This window comes from Nerophis ophidion, linkage group LG06 (assembly GCF_033978795.1).
Source record: "Nerophis ophidion isolate RoL-2023_Sa linkage group LG06, RoL_Noph_v1.0, whole genome shotgun sequence".
NCBI lineage: Eukaryota > Metazoa > Chordata > Actinopteri > Syngnathiformes > Syngnathidae > Nerophis > Nerophis ophidion.
Window position 1 is genome coordinate 28473273 of NC_084616.1, and position 15137 is coordinate 28488409.

Genomic DNA, 15137 nt, shown 5'->3' on the forward strand with positions numbered 1-15137 from the left:
CTTCAACTGTGAGAGACAGAAAGTGAAAAAAAAATCCAGGAATTCACATTGTAGGAATTTTAAAGAATTTATTTGTAAATTATGGTGGAAAATAAGTATTTGGTCAACCATTCAAAGCTGTCACTGATGGAAGGAGGTTTTGGCTCAAAATCTCACAATACATGGCCCCATTCATTCTTTCCTTAACACGGATCAATCGTCTTGTCCCCTTAGCAGAAAAACAGCCCCAAAGCATGATGTTTCCACCCCAATGCTTCACAGTAGGTATGGTGTTCTTGGGATGCAATTCAGTATTCTTCTTCCTCCAAACACGACGAGTTGAGTTCATACCAAAATGGATACATGGATGATACAGCAGAGGATTGGGAGAATGTCATGTGGTCAGAAGAAACCAAAAAATAACTTTTTGGTATAAACTCAACTCGTCGTGTTTGGAGGAAGAAGAATACTGAGTTGCATCCCAAGAACACCAGACCTACTGTGAAGCATGGGGGTGGAAACATCATGCTTTGGAGCTGTTTTTCTGCTAAGGGGACAGGATGATTGATCCGTGTTAAGGAAAGAATGAATGGGGCCATGTATCGTGAGATTTTGAGCCAAAACCTCCTTCCATAAGTGAGAGCTTTGAATGGTTGACCAAACACTTATTTTCCACCATAATTTACCAACAAATTCTTTGAAATTCCTACAATGTGAATTCCTGGATTATTTTTTTTTCACATTCTGTCTCTCACAGTTGAAGTGTACCATCCATCCATCCCATCCATCCATTTTCTACCGCTTATTCCCTTTCGGGGTCGCGGGGGGCGCTGGCGCCTATCTTAGCTACAATCGGGCGGAAGGCGGGGTACACCCTGGACAGGTCGCCAGCTCATCGCAGGGCCAACACAGATAGACAGACAACATCCACACTCACATTCACACACTAGGGCCAATTTAGTGTTGCCAATCAACCTATCCCCAGGTGCATGTCTTTTGGAAGTGGGAGGAAGCCGGAGTACCCGGAGGGAACCCACGCATTCACGGGGAGAACATGCAAACTCCACACAGAAAGATCCCGAGCCTGGATTTGAACCCAGGACTGCAGGACCTTCGTATTGTGAGGCAGACGCACTAACCCCTCTGCCACCGTGAAGCCTTGAAGTGTACCTATGATGAAGTGTACCTATGATGAAAATTACAGACCTCCGTCATCATTTTAAGTGGGAGAACTTGCACAATCGGTGGCTGACTAAATACTTTTTTGCCCCACTGTATGTGCTGAAAGCTTCATTAATGAGTGTTGCTTTTATTTAAACTTTATAGGGGAACTGCACTTTTTTGGACTTTATATTTCGTTCACAATCCTTGTTTTTTTCTTTCTTTTCGCTTTCCAACGTACAAATCAGCTTGTTCTAGGTGGCTAGCAATGCAGCTAATGGGAGCAATCAATTCTACCTCTGAAACACTCTAAAAATGCATTCAATAACCGTCAAAAATACTTCATTTATGTTCCGTAACCTGTATGATAACCAAGATGCAGCGACATTGTTATTGAAAGAGTGAGCACAGAAGAACTCATTTCTAGCGTAGTAACACATTACGCATGCTACGGTATTAGCCGTAAAAGCTAACTACGGCAAGAGATAAACTAGTTTCTACAACAACACAAAATGCGTTTGAGTTTGTAATGCGCAGCAATGCGATACGACACCAATTTGTATTGACTGTAAAACATGAACAATCATATTACAGTATAAGTATTAGCCCACATTTCATGTATTTTTAGTGCACAGCTGAGCTAGTTAGACAGCGTATGTACTGTAGTTGTACTAACACACATGGCGTGCTGCGTCTATCATGATTGATATTAAAGTGACTGACTGGATGGACAGTTGTTCGTCTGGTCCAGCTGGCCGGGGACGTTTCCTTTTGATTTTGGGTAAGCACTCCATTTATGTCGAAATAACTTGGCTGTAAGTTCCATATTTATAAATTGCTTTCACATCACTCTCCCGGCTTCCGTCTGCTCCGTCTCACTCTTTTTTTTGTGCTCGCTTCTATAAGCAGCAATAGAAAACTACTCGTGTTTGATTACGGAAGTAGGAACACAAGTTGGTGCCAGAGGTCAGATGTGCACTGCTATTAAACAGAAATCAATGAGGAAAATAAATTAGTCCTGGAAATTATTAAATATTGAATATATTACTTATTGTAATGAAGGTGTCTGTTACTACATTATACATAGACTCGCAGTGTGTATAAGAAATGTTGCTGGAGGGTTTTGAAGTTGATTAAGAGGGCTTTGGACGCGACAACGGTGACTCCTATTAGCGCCATCTTTCAAGCATTTTTTATCATCTTTAAAATTGTGACAATGTGTTCTTTTCTCTCATGATTGTGAACGATATGCAACATTCCAAAAAAAAAGTGCAGTTCCTTTTAAAGTTTAACTTATATTTGCTTTATTTTACACTTGTAACAAATATGTGTTCAAGAAATACAAATATCAAGATAATACTTAAATATGAAAACAAAAATTACAAGTATATCAAACCGCAGGCCTCAAATTTTAACTTTTTAAGGGCAAGACAAGTGTTGCCTTAAAGGAGGGCTCACATTTTAGGGCACCAAGGCAAGTTGGAAGGGCACCAAGGCAAAAATTATTTTCTTTCGTGACAGGAGCTTCAAAGCACGCATACATTTATATATAGTCATGGTTTCTGTGGTTTATCCGTTATACAGGGCTCAATACCAGGGTAGAGCGGAATATAGATTAGGTCAGGAAATGTTATTAAAGTGAGATATTTCAATAAAATCCCCTGAAGAGCAGAGAAACCTGTGAAACATGTTGGCTTGTAGGGATGACATAGCCACTCTATTTTTTTTCCTGACCTAACGTGCGTGTGTGTGTGTGTGTGTGTGTGTGTGTGTGTGTGTGTGTGTGTGTGTATATATGTGTATATATATATGTGTATGTATATATATGTGTATGTATATATATATATATATACATATATATATACATATATATATATATATATACATATATATATATATATATACATATATATACATATATATATATATATATACATATATATATATATACATATATATATATATATATATATACATATATATATATACATATATATATACATATATATATATACATATATATATACATATATATATATATATATATATACATATATATATATACATATATATATATATATATATATATATACATATATATATACATATATATATACGTGTGTATATATATATATATATATACATATACATACATACATATATATATATATATGTATATATATTGTATATATATATATATATATACATATATATGTATATATTATATATATATATATATACATATATATGTATATATATATTATATATATATATATATATATGTATATATATATTATATATACATATATGTGTATGTGTGTGTGTCAGAAAATACAAATGGGCATAGTGTCCTCTTACGCCCAAAATGGTGGTCAATTTTTTTAGCGCATTACGGGAAGTGACAACTGACAAGGGTGGTTGCGGCACTTGCCATGGTTAAATTCGAGGCCTGAAACCCACCTTTAATGAAGTGATCACGACAAACTCATGCATGTTTCGAGTCTACTCCCTAGTACTGGAGTGTGAGCTGCATGCTTTTCTCATTGCATAAAATCTTGAGCTCTTCTGCCCTTCTTGACGACCTCTCGAAGAACTCCGAAGAAACGTTTCGCCTTTTCAATATATGAAAGGTTCGTACAGTCAAAAACAATACAATCATAGGGCATTTTTTTCTTCGAGAAAAGGCTAAATGGCACCTTATACCCATTGAAAACAGAGCCACTTGACCCCCATGCGTATTTATTGGATAGGACGTGACTAAAATTAATTGGTCCTACATCCTTGATGCTTAGTAAAAATAATTGGCAAAAATTGTCAAAAACATTGACTATCATTTTGTTTTCATTTAAACATTCCATTAGGTGGCTCCATATCCCTATGCTTTGACAGTGTGGTCATTATTTTGAATTTTCCTCACCTAAACATGGTAGCACAAAATAATTTTAATAGAGAAACATACAGAAGTATAAAATCCTAAATAATAATTAGGACTCAATGTTTCATTATATAAAAAGAGTTTTAAGGTCACATCTCTAATAGTAATGTTTGCTGTCCCTTCTTCAGAAGAGGTCGATGCTCGCGAGCTTGAAGTTCACCAAGCAGAAGCATGATGAATGCCAACGTCTGAATGTGAACGCTGCACCAGAGATCATCACCTTGCAACACAGATTTTAATTTTTGGAGCAGATCATGCAATAATAACCACAATCACAATTTGTTCTGACTCCTGTAAAAAACAAAAATAACTTTATAATGATCTTGTTTTATATATGAGTAATCTGATGTCTATTGTGAAGAATCATGGACACTGTATGGTGATTTTATACATGTAACTCACACTGTATCCACAGAATGTTTGCCAAATAAAATATTTTTCCAAATGAGGATGGCATGTTATGTAAAGTGTGGATGGCAATCAGGGGATTTTAGCATGTAACTGGTGTGGAGGCGATTTTCTAGTCACAGTTACCCACAGTGACAGGTACATTCTGCGGGTGTGAGACAGATTTGAGGATTACTGAGGTTTGGTCGGTGTTATCTAATTGTGATGCACCAGAGATCACTTGATTAAAGTATTTTTTTCAGCAGTTTTCCAACTGTTATGTTACAGTGGCCAAAAGATATACTAGTTAAATAAAACCTGCCTTGTTTTCTGAGAATACCTATGCCTACTACGCTACTGTGTTTTAATGGTGGTACTTGGAGAGAGAACTTTGTGAACCACTGTTCTAAAGGGTTCTATCTGTGACAATAGACCAGTCTCCACTCCAGTTCCTGTTAAATCCCCACATGCTACAATGTGTGCAGCTTTTAGTGTCACGCAGGATCCAGACGGAGAAAATGCAAAAAAAAAAAATAGCCTTGACTTGACACAGGAGAGTGTAAAAGTAAAGGGCATGTTAAATTACAGAAAAGCAGGTGTTGCATTGAAAAGGAAAGCACTATCAATCACCACTCATTGCAGGGGCAGATGTGATATATTTGTGAAGTAAATGCACATATAAATACAAACTTTAGGAAGAAGGTGTCAATCCTTCACATTAACAGGCTGGTGTGCCAGAGAAGGAAAACTAAATTCACAGAAAGGTGAGGACAGTGTGAGAAGCAGAGGAAAGGTCCTACTATGGGCTCGTTTGTTTTTGCTGTTACAGGTGTCAGTCTCTCATAATCGCCAGTGGTGTATCTGCATCATCCACGGAAGCCACTGATGAAACGTTTTTGGGTGGTGGTGGTGGAGCCCTTCCTCAGGTGCTGACTGGCCGTTTGGCACACAAGCTGTTCTTTTACAGGAGCTGGCACCCACCCTTCTTCTTGCGCTTGCGGACCTGCAGCGCCGCTCTGGTGGCCATCTCAAACACCTCCCGCACGCCGTCCTTGGTCTTGGCCGAGCACTCCAGGTAGCTGAAGGCACTGATGCGGTTGGCCATGTCCCTGCCCTCGTCCGACTTGACCGGTTCCTGCAGGTTTTACGCTCACAGGTGAGTATGAGAGGAGGAACATGGTGGACTATTTCACAGTCAGCACACACCTGCTTCATCTTGGCCAACTCTCTGCGCGTGTTCTCGTCATTCCTGAGGTCCTTTTTGTTGCCCACCAGGATGATGGGGACGTTAGGACAAAAGTGCTTTACTTCTGGTGTCCATTTTTCCGGAATGTTCTCTTTGATAAGACAGAGTGAAAAAGCTATCGTAAATAAACACGCATCTCCTCGTTCGAGAACAGACAAACATGGAGTGGTCACACACTGCTGCTGCCATGCGAGTAGAGACTCCAATACAGCCTGGAAAAGCTCGGTTGAAACTGTAGTAAATGTACAAATGATATGAATTCATAAAGCCAAATACGACACATTTGTAAGCCCGGTATATACCGATTAGTATCTGACCATTTTTGTGTAAAAGTATGATCACCAATGCCTTTTAATCCCCTCCGGCCAACACTAGTCTTAGTCCGTCGGCTGTCAAGCAGTTCGCAGCGAATTATGTGTCTCCATTACAAACAGAGAGCCAGCCAATAGCTAACAGCTAAACTAAGCTAGATTGAAACAAGAAAAAGGTGCTTAGTAAAGTTAAGTGTAGATGGAACCACCTTGCAGTTTGAAAGTAAGCAGTTACTACCAAGAAATTAACAAGTAGAATAATAATAGTCTAGGTCAGTCAGTACATGACACTTAAGATCGGACCGATCCATAAATTGGTGGTGTCGATACCAAATGTAATATCAGTATAACCTATTGTTACTATAACAATCTACAAGGTTAATATAGGTTGCTTCTCTTTCTTCCCCTCAATTTTTCTGCATTATTTTATATCTGTAGTCATCAAGTATATGTAGTGTTACATTTGAACAATTGCATTGTTGATAGAGGTAAATTATTGATATTCATTATCAATAATGCTATTTCTATTAGTAGTGCTCCATTTGTAGTGTTATAATGCTCAGTGTCATTTCTGTTTTATTATTTATTTTGTTAACTGCTTCTTTGCTATCACTTTTACCATCAAAACTTGTACATATTGTATGTGCTGATGTTGCTCTATTGTTGTTCTTATTGTTGTGTTTGCTGTTGTTGTTTTTGTCTATCTACTCTCCCTCTTGTCCCCACAATTTCCCCCTCTGTCTTCCTTTTTTCTTTTTCTCCTGCTCCAACCCGGCTGCACCAAATTATATAAATACATTCTGGGCATCTCCAACTATATGATTTGCCTGAGAAGCTGGATAGGACAAAAAATTAAAAAATAAATAAAAATCAGTATAAGATCCATACTAGAGGGATTAGGTCGGTATTTTTAAATTCTCTTTTTTTTGTTAATGTTTAGAAACCGACAGAATAATTCCCTGGACTTCAAGGGAAAAAAAAAAAAAAGGAACTTGAATGAAAATTAGATGGAGGTTTTTGATTTTGTTGAGTTATTGTACTAATAACCGATGCCAAGGAATTGTATCTATTGTCACTGTCAATAGCACTCACCATTATTAAATTGAGGAATGTACAGTTAATACATCTGATCTCACTCATGGATGATCGGTATGGGAATCAACATCCGCACAATTTCAATTTGAATAGAAGCAACGATAATTGGTCAACTCTGCAGTGCTAATGTAGCAGCCTTCCCTCTGTGGGGAGATGAGGGCAGCGTTGTCACACAAAGTGTACACAGCATTACCAAGACTGTCGGGGCTGTCGATGGAGAAGCACATGAGGATCACGTCGGTGTCAGGGTAGGAGAGAGGTCTCAATCTGTCGTAGTCTTCCTGACCTGCCGTGTCCCACAGTGCCAGTTCCACCTGCCAGGAGGACAAAAGGAGGTCAGTTTCAAAAGAAGGGGGAAAAAAAGAGTTAAGTAGAGTGATTAGTAGGACTGTCTTCAAATAGTTTGATAATCAAGGAGTGATTCGGTCATCGTCTTTGCAGTCGGATTGTCTGATTTTAACATTCCCTCCTCCTCTGGGAGGTAGGCGAGGTAAAACCTGCTGTATAGCTGCTGTGTTGGGAAGGTGAATTACCTGCATTCATTATGTTTTCATAAAATTGTAGTAAAATATTCTTGTGCGCAAACAAGGGTTGTCCCCAATATCAATATTTTGGTATAAAATAAAGGGGACCACAATAAAATGTCATCACTGGCTTTATTTTAACAGAAAATCATACGATACATTAAACATGGTTCCCTCAAAGAACAATCTAGACAACTTCTCTTTTAGTAGTAAGCAAACAACCTTACCACCTTAACATTTGACAACAAAATGTGTACACAATGGGACTCAGTAAAAAATATGGGTGTTGTCTTTGACCCAACTCTTTGAGTCACACATTAAGAATGTTACTAGAACAGCCTTCTTTCATTTCCTTAAAATGTGTCCCATTTTGTCCACTACCGACGCTGAGATCATTATTCATGTGTTCGTTACGTCTCGTCTCGATTACTGTAACATATTATTTTCGGATCTCCTTATGTCTAGCATTAAAAGATTACAGTTTGTACAAAATGTGGCTGCTAGACTTTTGACAAGAACAAGAAAGTTTGATCATATTACGCCTATACTGGCTCACCTGCACTGGCTTCCTGTGCACTTAAGGTGCGACTTCAAGGTTTTACTACTTACGTATAAAATACTACACGGTCTAGCTCCATCCTACATTGCTGTTTGTATTGTACCGTATGTGCCGGCTAGAAATCTGCGTTCAAAGAACTCCGGCTTATTAGTGATTCCCAGAGCCAAAAAAAAGTCTTCAGGCTTTAGAGGTGCTCTGGAATGCCCTACTGGTAACACAGATGTTACCTCAGTAGAAGCATTTAATTTCCATCTTAAAACTCTTTTGTATACTCTAGCCTTTAAATAGGCCCCCTTTTAGACTAGTTTATCTACTTTCTCTCTTTTCTGCTCTGCTTCTTGGTGATGTCCTTGCGCTGCTGACTTGTCTCCATACAAGATGCTGGCCTCCCAATGTACTTGACTTTCAAATGAAGTCGGAACCCGGGGTGACCACTCATGTGTCGGTGACATCTCTGCATCCCGGCGCGTCTAAATGCAAGAGGATTCCCTGCTGGCGTCACTATGGAATGGACTCGCATATTATTACTGTATCCAGTCGCCATCCATTGCACCGGTCACCCAGGGGCGGCCCCCACATCTGCACTCCCTTCCAAGGCTTTTCATTGTTGGTTTAGTTTTCTCTTGCTTTGATGTGGGATCTGAGCCGAGGATGTCGTTGTGGCTTGTGCAGCTCTTTGAGACATTTGTGATTAAGGGCTATAAAAGTAAACTGATTGATTTATTTTTATATTTAGCTATTCCTCACCCTGCACGGAGGATACTTGTTAGAAATGTACTTTGTCACCATGGAGGCGATAATTAGTGATTTACAAGTAGCTAAAACAGTACTGACTGTGGAGGGAGAGTACATTAACTGCTTGCCAGCAACTTGCAAACATTGTGTTTTAAAGCACCTCCTGCAGAGCAGCGCTTCAGTGTTTCCACATTTATCATTTGTTTTTAAGCCTAAATACACCCATTCTCTCTCGTCTTCAAAAAAAGAAAAACACAAAAGTACAAATATTTTTCAGAGGCAGTATAGTCCCTTTTTTAATTCATTAGTACCGGTATACCGTACAAAACTGGTGTAGAAAAATCGTTTTAAGGGAGCAAAAAAAATTTATTTTTGTTTCGGCTGTCACTTCAGCCTTCCTCAGAGTGGTCGCTGCTTCCGGGTGTGACGTCACAACTGAGAGCTCATTTCTACCTAAATGAGTTAATGATTCATGGTCTTAAAAGTGCCTGCGACTTTTAAGTACTTTGACCACGAGGTGTTTCCTGTGTGCTTATTGAGTGTCTGTGTGCTAAGTTTACCACAATGCATCATTGCGTTAGTTCCACCCCCGGCTCCTCGGTGCTAAATATTCAATCAATGACGTCACAGTTTTAAGAGTGACACACACGTTTTGCTATAAACAGCAGCTTAGAACATTAAACATTGCATCCAACAGAAGTCCCAGGGGACTGATGCCAGATTTTGTGAAGCAGGAAGAAGAAACAGGAAAGAGGACATTAGTCATTACAACGGGCGGGGGTTTGGGGAATTCCCAGCCTGCACAGGAAGGTGGCACACGTCCATTTCCTGACATTGACTAGACTCCAGCTGTGGAATTACAGTGAAAAGTCCCAAAGTTTTTTCAAATCATATTACACATGAAGTTCCATTAGCTTAAAAATGAAAAACATTTTTTAAATATATAATATTCATTGACAATCCCTGTGTGAAACAAGTACACACAACTTTTCTGTGGATTCTAAATTATTAAAAACTGCTAGTAAGAGGCAGTTATTGGAACTCATTTACTTTGCCTACAAAGCACTCTAATAAACATCCAACAAAGCTACATTTATGTGCCGTGACATGCATAGTAACCAATCTATAGCAAAATTGTTTTTGTGAGAGCTAACATAGAAGAACAACTATTGCCTTGCTCACACTGCTCCTCGGACCACAAGCGAAGAGATACCAGCTACTAGCTAGCTTAAAATGCAAACGGCTACAACCGGCCTTTAAACAAACAAAAAAAGGAGCTTCAGCTGCTTCTGCATTGCCTTTGAGCTAGGAAAAGTCAATACTAGTTTATAAATATCTCACCTGTATAGTAGAAGGTTGTGGCACTAAAAGGAGAAGTTGGTCAACTTAAAAATTACCAACCTGATACTATATGGCCCTCAACAAATGGAACACCTAAAAACCCAACAACATTACATAATTTTTTATCTGAGGATTATTCCGAATTTAAGCAGCTCAAACAGGTAAGTGCTGAAAGATAGAGCCATTCCATCAGTCTGCATTGTAGTGAGAGCATACATTGTAAGTCACAGTTTTATGTTCTTGATTGAAATATTTTAAAAAAACATGATGGAAGACAAAAATTACATTAGGATACAAATCTCTAGGTGTAAGGACTATTCAACAAAATCTTTTTTGGGGTAATATTTTGTATAAAGTTAAGGAGCAGGATATATGATTTTATTTTCTACAATTAAAACACTTTCTTGTGGTCTATATAACATATAACGGTGGTTCTTTGTTCGAAATTTTGCGTCGATTATGTTTTACAGACCATCTTCAAGCCGCTTTCTGACTGTCTCTTCAGAATTTGCCGTTTTGTGGGTGGTCTTATTTATGTGCCTCCACTTCGACTGTGTATTCTCCCCATCTGTTTAGCGCTTTCATACAGGGTCCACTGACAGGTATGTTAGAACTATAAGCTACTTTGTATTAGAAATGGCAACAGTAAAGGATGCATGTGCATGTACGAGCCAGTCTGGCTTACAAGAAGAGGAAAGCGAAAAAGAAGGAACTTATTGAAAATGTCGGACTACAAAAGTGGACTCGTACAAAGATCTTAGGCTATACTTCATGTATGGATATATCCACTGATCTCATATGTTGGAAAAACATCCGGGGCGTGAAGTTTTTAGAACCTATTCGGAATTATGACGACAGGACATCTGCTGATTGGAGTAAGTGTTGCTATGGTTTGTCGACCTCCAAAGACATGCACCTGGGGATAGGTTGACTGGCAAAACTAAATTCGCCCTAGTGTGTGAATGTGAGTGTGAATGTTGTCTATCCGGGTTGGCCCTGTGATGAGGTGGTGACTTGTCCAGTGTGAACCCCGTCTTCAGCCCAAATGCAGATGGGATAGGCTCCAGCGACCCCGAGAGGGACAAGCGGTAGAAATGGATGGATGGATGTAGAGCGTTGGCACGCTGGTTAACTAGTTAAATAGTTCTACATGTCATATCTGAAGAAGCTTTGGATCCGCTTTGTTTTCCCTCGAGTTTTAGCGACGTCTTTGTGCTTGTCAGAGTTACTATCTATGGTCAGAGGTGACGTTCTTGCTACGTTACTAGTGATCGATGCTACATGCTAATTAGCTAACCAGCTGTAGTACGGCGGCACACAGTCAGCCACTGACGTTTTCGGGCCGTATTTATTGTTGCTTTGATTCCGAGCTTAATGTAAAACATTCACTCAATAAGTATTTATTATCATAATTTGATTGACAAACTCACATATTTTATATCCTCACAAAAACGTCACTAATTGGGAGATTTTTCATTGAGTCAGGATGTCCGTACACGAGCGCAATTTCCTGAAGTCTTCCAGAGAACCTGGAAACGTCGGTAGCTATGAGCCGTTGCTCTGTGAAATCAGTGACCCAGGCCAGAAGTTCCGGTAATGCTTAAAATGAGCAAAATACTGTAAATATGACATTTTATCAGGAGTGTGCTTGTTACTACATTACCCACATACTTATACCGCATGTAAAATATAGTTTTAAATGATTTTAAAAGTCTCAATACAAATTATAGATCTAATCCCCATTATCTGCATTGTTAAAGGGGAACTTTATAACCAGACTTACGTAGGTGTCAATATATACCTCAGGGATGGGAATGAAGATTTACAAAATCAGCTGAAAATGTTTTAATCCTAAAACACGGCTCTGCGGAAGGCCGCATAGCGGCCGCACCCGAGTACATGTGGTGCACTCGCCTGCTAGGGGGGTCTGGAAGCATGCCCCCCCAGAAAAATTTTGAAATCTATGTTAGCTTAGGATGCATTTCTTGCTTTTTTGAGTCAAAATCTAACAATATCTCCTGACCAAAATTTCACATTTATTAGCAAATATTTTCATAAAAATGTATCATGTGATGAAATGTATGTATACAAGTTCACGCATATATCAAATTCTCGCACTTTTGGATTATAGACAAAAATAGGCCTACAAATGGATTAACCGGAATTCTTCTCCGTAAACTCACTTTACTTAGATGCCTTGCCAATTTCGCGTGGTCAAAGAGTGGCACCTTTCCCCGAGATCCATTGTTCACAATGTCCTTGCAATATAAGCGCTGAGCATGTCCCGGTTCATCACACTTTGCAATGAAATCGCTGATCAGTATGAAATCGCTGATCAGTTCGTCTACTTCTAAGATATTGTTAAACTTCACTTTCAGTTTGATAGATATATCGGAAATGCCCAGTTCCACTTGTTTCTCACGCCCTTATCGATATCTTTCGCTAATAAAGCATTCCTATCTTGAATACGCTTAACCATGTCTAAAACTGTTTTGTCAATAAATAAACGCGTTAATTGAGAGCTACTGTGTTTTCTTTCCAGATTAGTCGCCGATAAACACAACCAATATAAATAGAATACGAGTTCAGAAACGCTCACAATAATTGAGGATCAGGGACTAGATATTGTCGGCAAACGACGCGTGCAGACGCCTATAACGGGAAATGTCATTGGTTGATGTTGTCAGCTGATAGTAGAGCTAGCCAATCTGGTGCCTTCACACATTGGCATTATATTTTTCGCGGTAATTCTCTGCCTTGTACTGGTAACTAGGCCAACGCAGAGACAAACACCAGGAGTACCTAACCCCCCCTATAATTTTCTCCCCGGATTTAAACGATTTACAGAAATGACCCTGGCGGCGCCTAAATCGGTGGAATTCCGCGGAAAATTCCCATCCCTGATACCTTGATGTTGCAGACAAAAGACCGTATGTTTTTTTAACCGATTTCCGAACTCTAAAAGGGTGAATTTGGCAATTTAAACGCCTTTTGAGCTTGTCGAGCGCTGACCTTTCACCCGTGACGTCACAACATGAAGCAATCCGCCATTTTCTCAATCTTATTACAAGCACCAAGTCAAATCAGCTCTGTTATTTTCTGTTTTTTCGACTGTTTTCTTGTACCTTGGAGACATCATGCCTCGTCGGTGTGTTGTCGGAGGGTGTAACCACACTAACAGAGACGGACTCAAAGTTGCAACAGTGGTCAAAAGATGCAAAAGTCCCTCGTTTGTTCTGCACACTGTACCGACGACATCTATGCTACGACAGAGATTGCAAGATTGTGTGGATATCCTGCGACACTCAAAGCAGATGCATTTCCAACAATAAAGTTAACAAAATCACAGAGGTGAGTTTTGTTGATGTTATTGACTTATGTGGAGTGTGCTAATCAGACATATTTGGTCACGGCATGACTGCAAGCTAATCGATGCTAACATACTATTTAGGCTAGCTGTATGTACATATGCATCATTATGCCTCATTTGTAGCTATATTTGCATCCAGCCTTTTCCTCCACCCACATTTAATGCCAAACAAACACATACCAATCGTTGGTTAGAAGGCGATCGCCGAATTTGTGATATGGCTCAATAGCTTCAGTTTCTTCTTCAATTTAGTTTTCGCTATCCACCTCCACACTCCAACCATCCGTTTCAATACATGCGTAATATGTTGAATCGCTTGCGCCGCTGAAATCTGAGTCTGAATCCGAGATACTATGCTATACCTTTATGTGCTAGCCGCCATGTTTGTTTCTGGTGGCTTCACGCAGTGACGTCACAGGACAATAGACGGGTGGATATAACGAGGGTTTTAATCAGGCACTTTGAAGCCGTTTTTCGGGATATTGCGTGATGTGTAACATTTTGAGAAAAACTTCAAAAAATAAAATAAGCCACTGGGAACTGAGTTTTATTGGTTTTAACCTTTCAGAAATTGCGATAATGTTCCCCTTTAACTGCCTACTACTATCAGATTTTCACTACTTAGAAAACACATAAAAGAGAAAGACGTGTATTATAGTCTCACATAAAGATTGTATATGATTCCAAAAAAATGTTTAGTTCTTTTTTTCAAGTACAGTACATGGAGTTGATAACAATTGTACCTGTTTGCCGTCCACTTCAATGTCAGCTATGTAGTTCTCAAACACAGTGGGGACGTAGACCTCTGGAAACTGGTCTTTACTGAAGACAATGAGCAGACAGGTCTTACCACATGCACCATCACCAACTATGACCAACTTCTTCCTGATGGCTGCCATCTGCAAAAAACATGTTTAATAGTGAATTTCAGACACAAACCTAAACTGTGAATTTGAGAATCACACACTCCTCCCATTTTCCAAGTGTAATTTGTGCTTCTATAAAAAAGTAGCAAGTGAATGAAGAACAGGTGGGGTGTCAATCTGAATATCTTAATGTCAATAATACACCCAAGTCACTTACATTACCTTCACTCGTATCACTGAAAAAGGTTTATTCGGAGACACCAAAGGCACCAACACAAAGATCACTATCTGTCACAAAAGGACAATATATTTGGGCAATATAAATGATAATTAATGTGATTTTTATTTCTATTGCACCATCAAAATAATCAATGTTGATGGTGCAATCTATCCGAGACCGCCAAGATTTGACAGTGACAAGCTGCAACGCATGGTCAAAACTGGTGCAACATTCATCATTTGGGCTTGGTTAGGATTTAAGATGTCAGACTGTTGTTAAGTGGGCCACGCAAATTATTGTTGTCTTATGTGAGTACAGCCTAAGCCTCTGCCAACACACACACACACACACACACACACACACACACACACACACACACACACACACACACACACACACACACACACA

General features: G+C 39.2%; 2 protein-coding genes across 5 annotated transcripts in view; one reads left to right on the top strand and one right to left on the bottom strand.

Moving 5' to 3' along the window:
- The window catches only part of LOC133554470 (putative helicase mov-10-B.1), a 51859-nt gene extending 47336 nt beyond the window's left edge, over positions 1–4523 (top strand). For all 4 annotated transcript variants that reach the window (XM_061903285.1, XM_061903288.1, XM_061903287.1 and 1 more), the window contains exon 23: positions 4204–4523. In XM_061903285.1, the coding sequence (XP_061759269.1) occupies positions 4204–4250 (47 nt within the window). In that variant the 3' untranslated portion in view covers positions 4251–4523. The remainder of the gene's footprint in view (positions 1–4203) is intronic.
- A 575-nt stretch (positions 4524–5098) lies between these two features.
- The window catches only part of LOC133554471 (rho-related GTP-binding protein RhoA-D-like), a 31057-nt gene continuing 21018 nt past the window's right edge, over positions 5099–15137 (bottom strand). Inside the window, exons 2-5 of the mRNA XM_061903289.1 lie at positions 14387–14542; positions 7308–7428; positions 5669–5799; positions 5099–5597 (exon numbers count right to left, since the gene is read on the bottom strand). Coding sequence (XP_061759273.1) covers positions 5424–5597; positions 5669–5799; positions 7308–7428; positions 14387–14542 — 582 coding nt within the window. The 3' untranslated portion in view covers positions 5099–5423. The remainder of the gene's footprint in view (positions 5598–5668; positions 5800–7307; positions 7429–14386; positions 14543–15137) is intronic.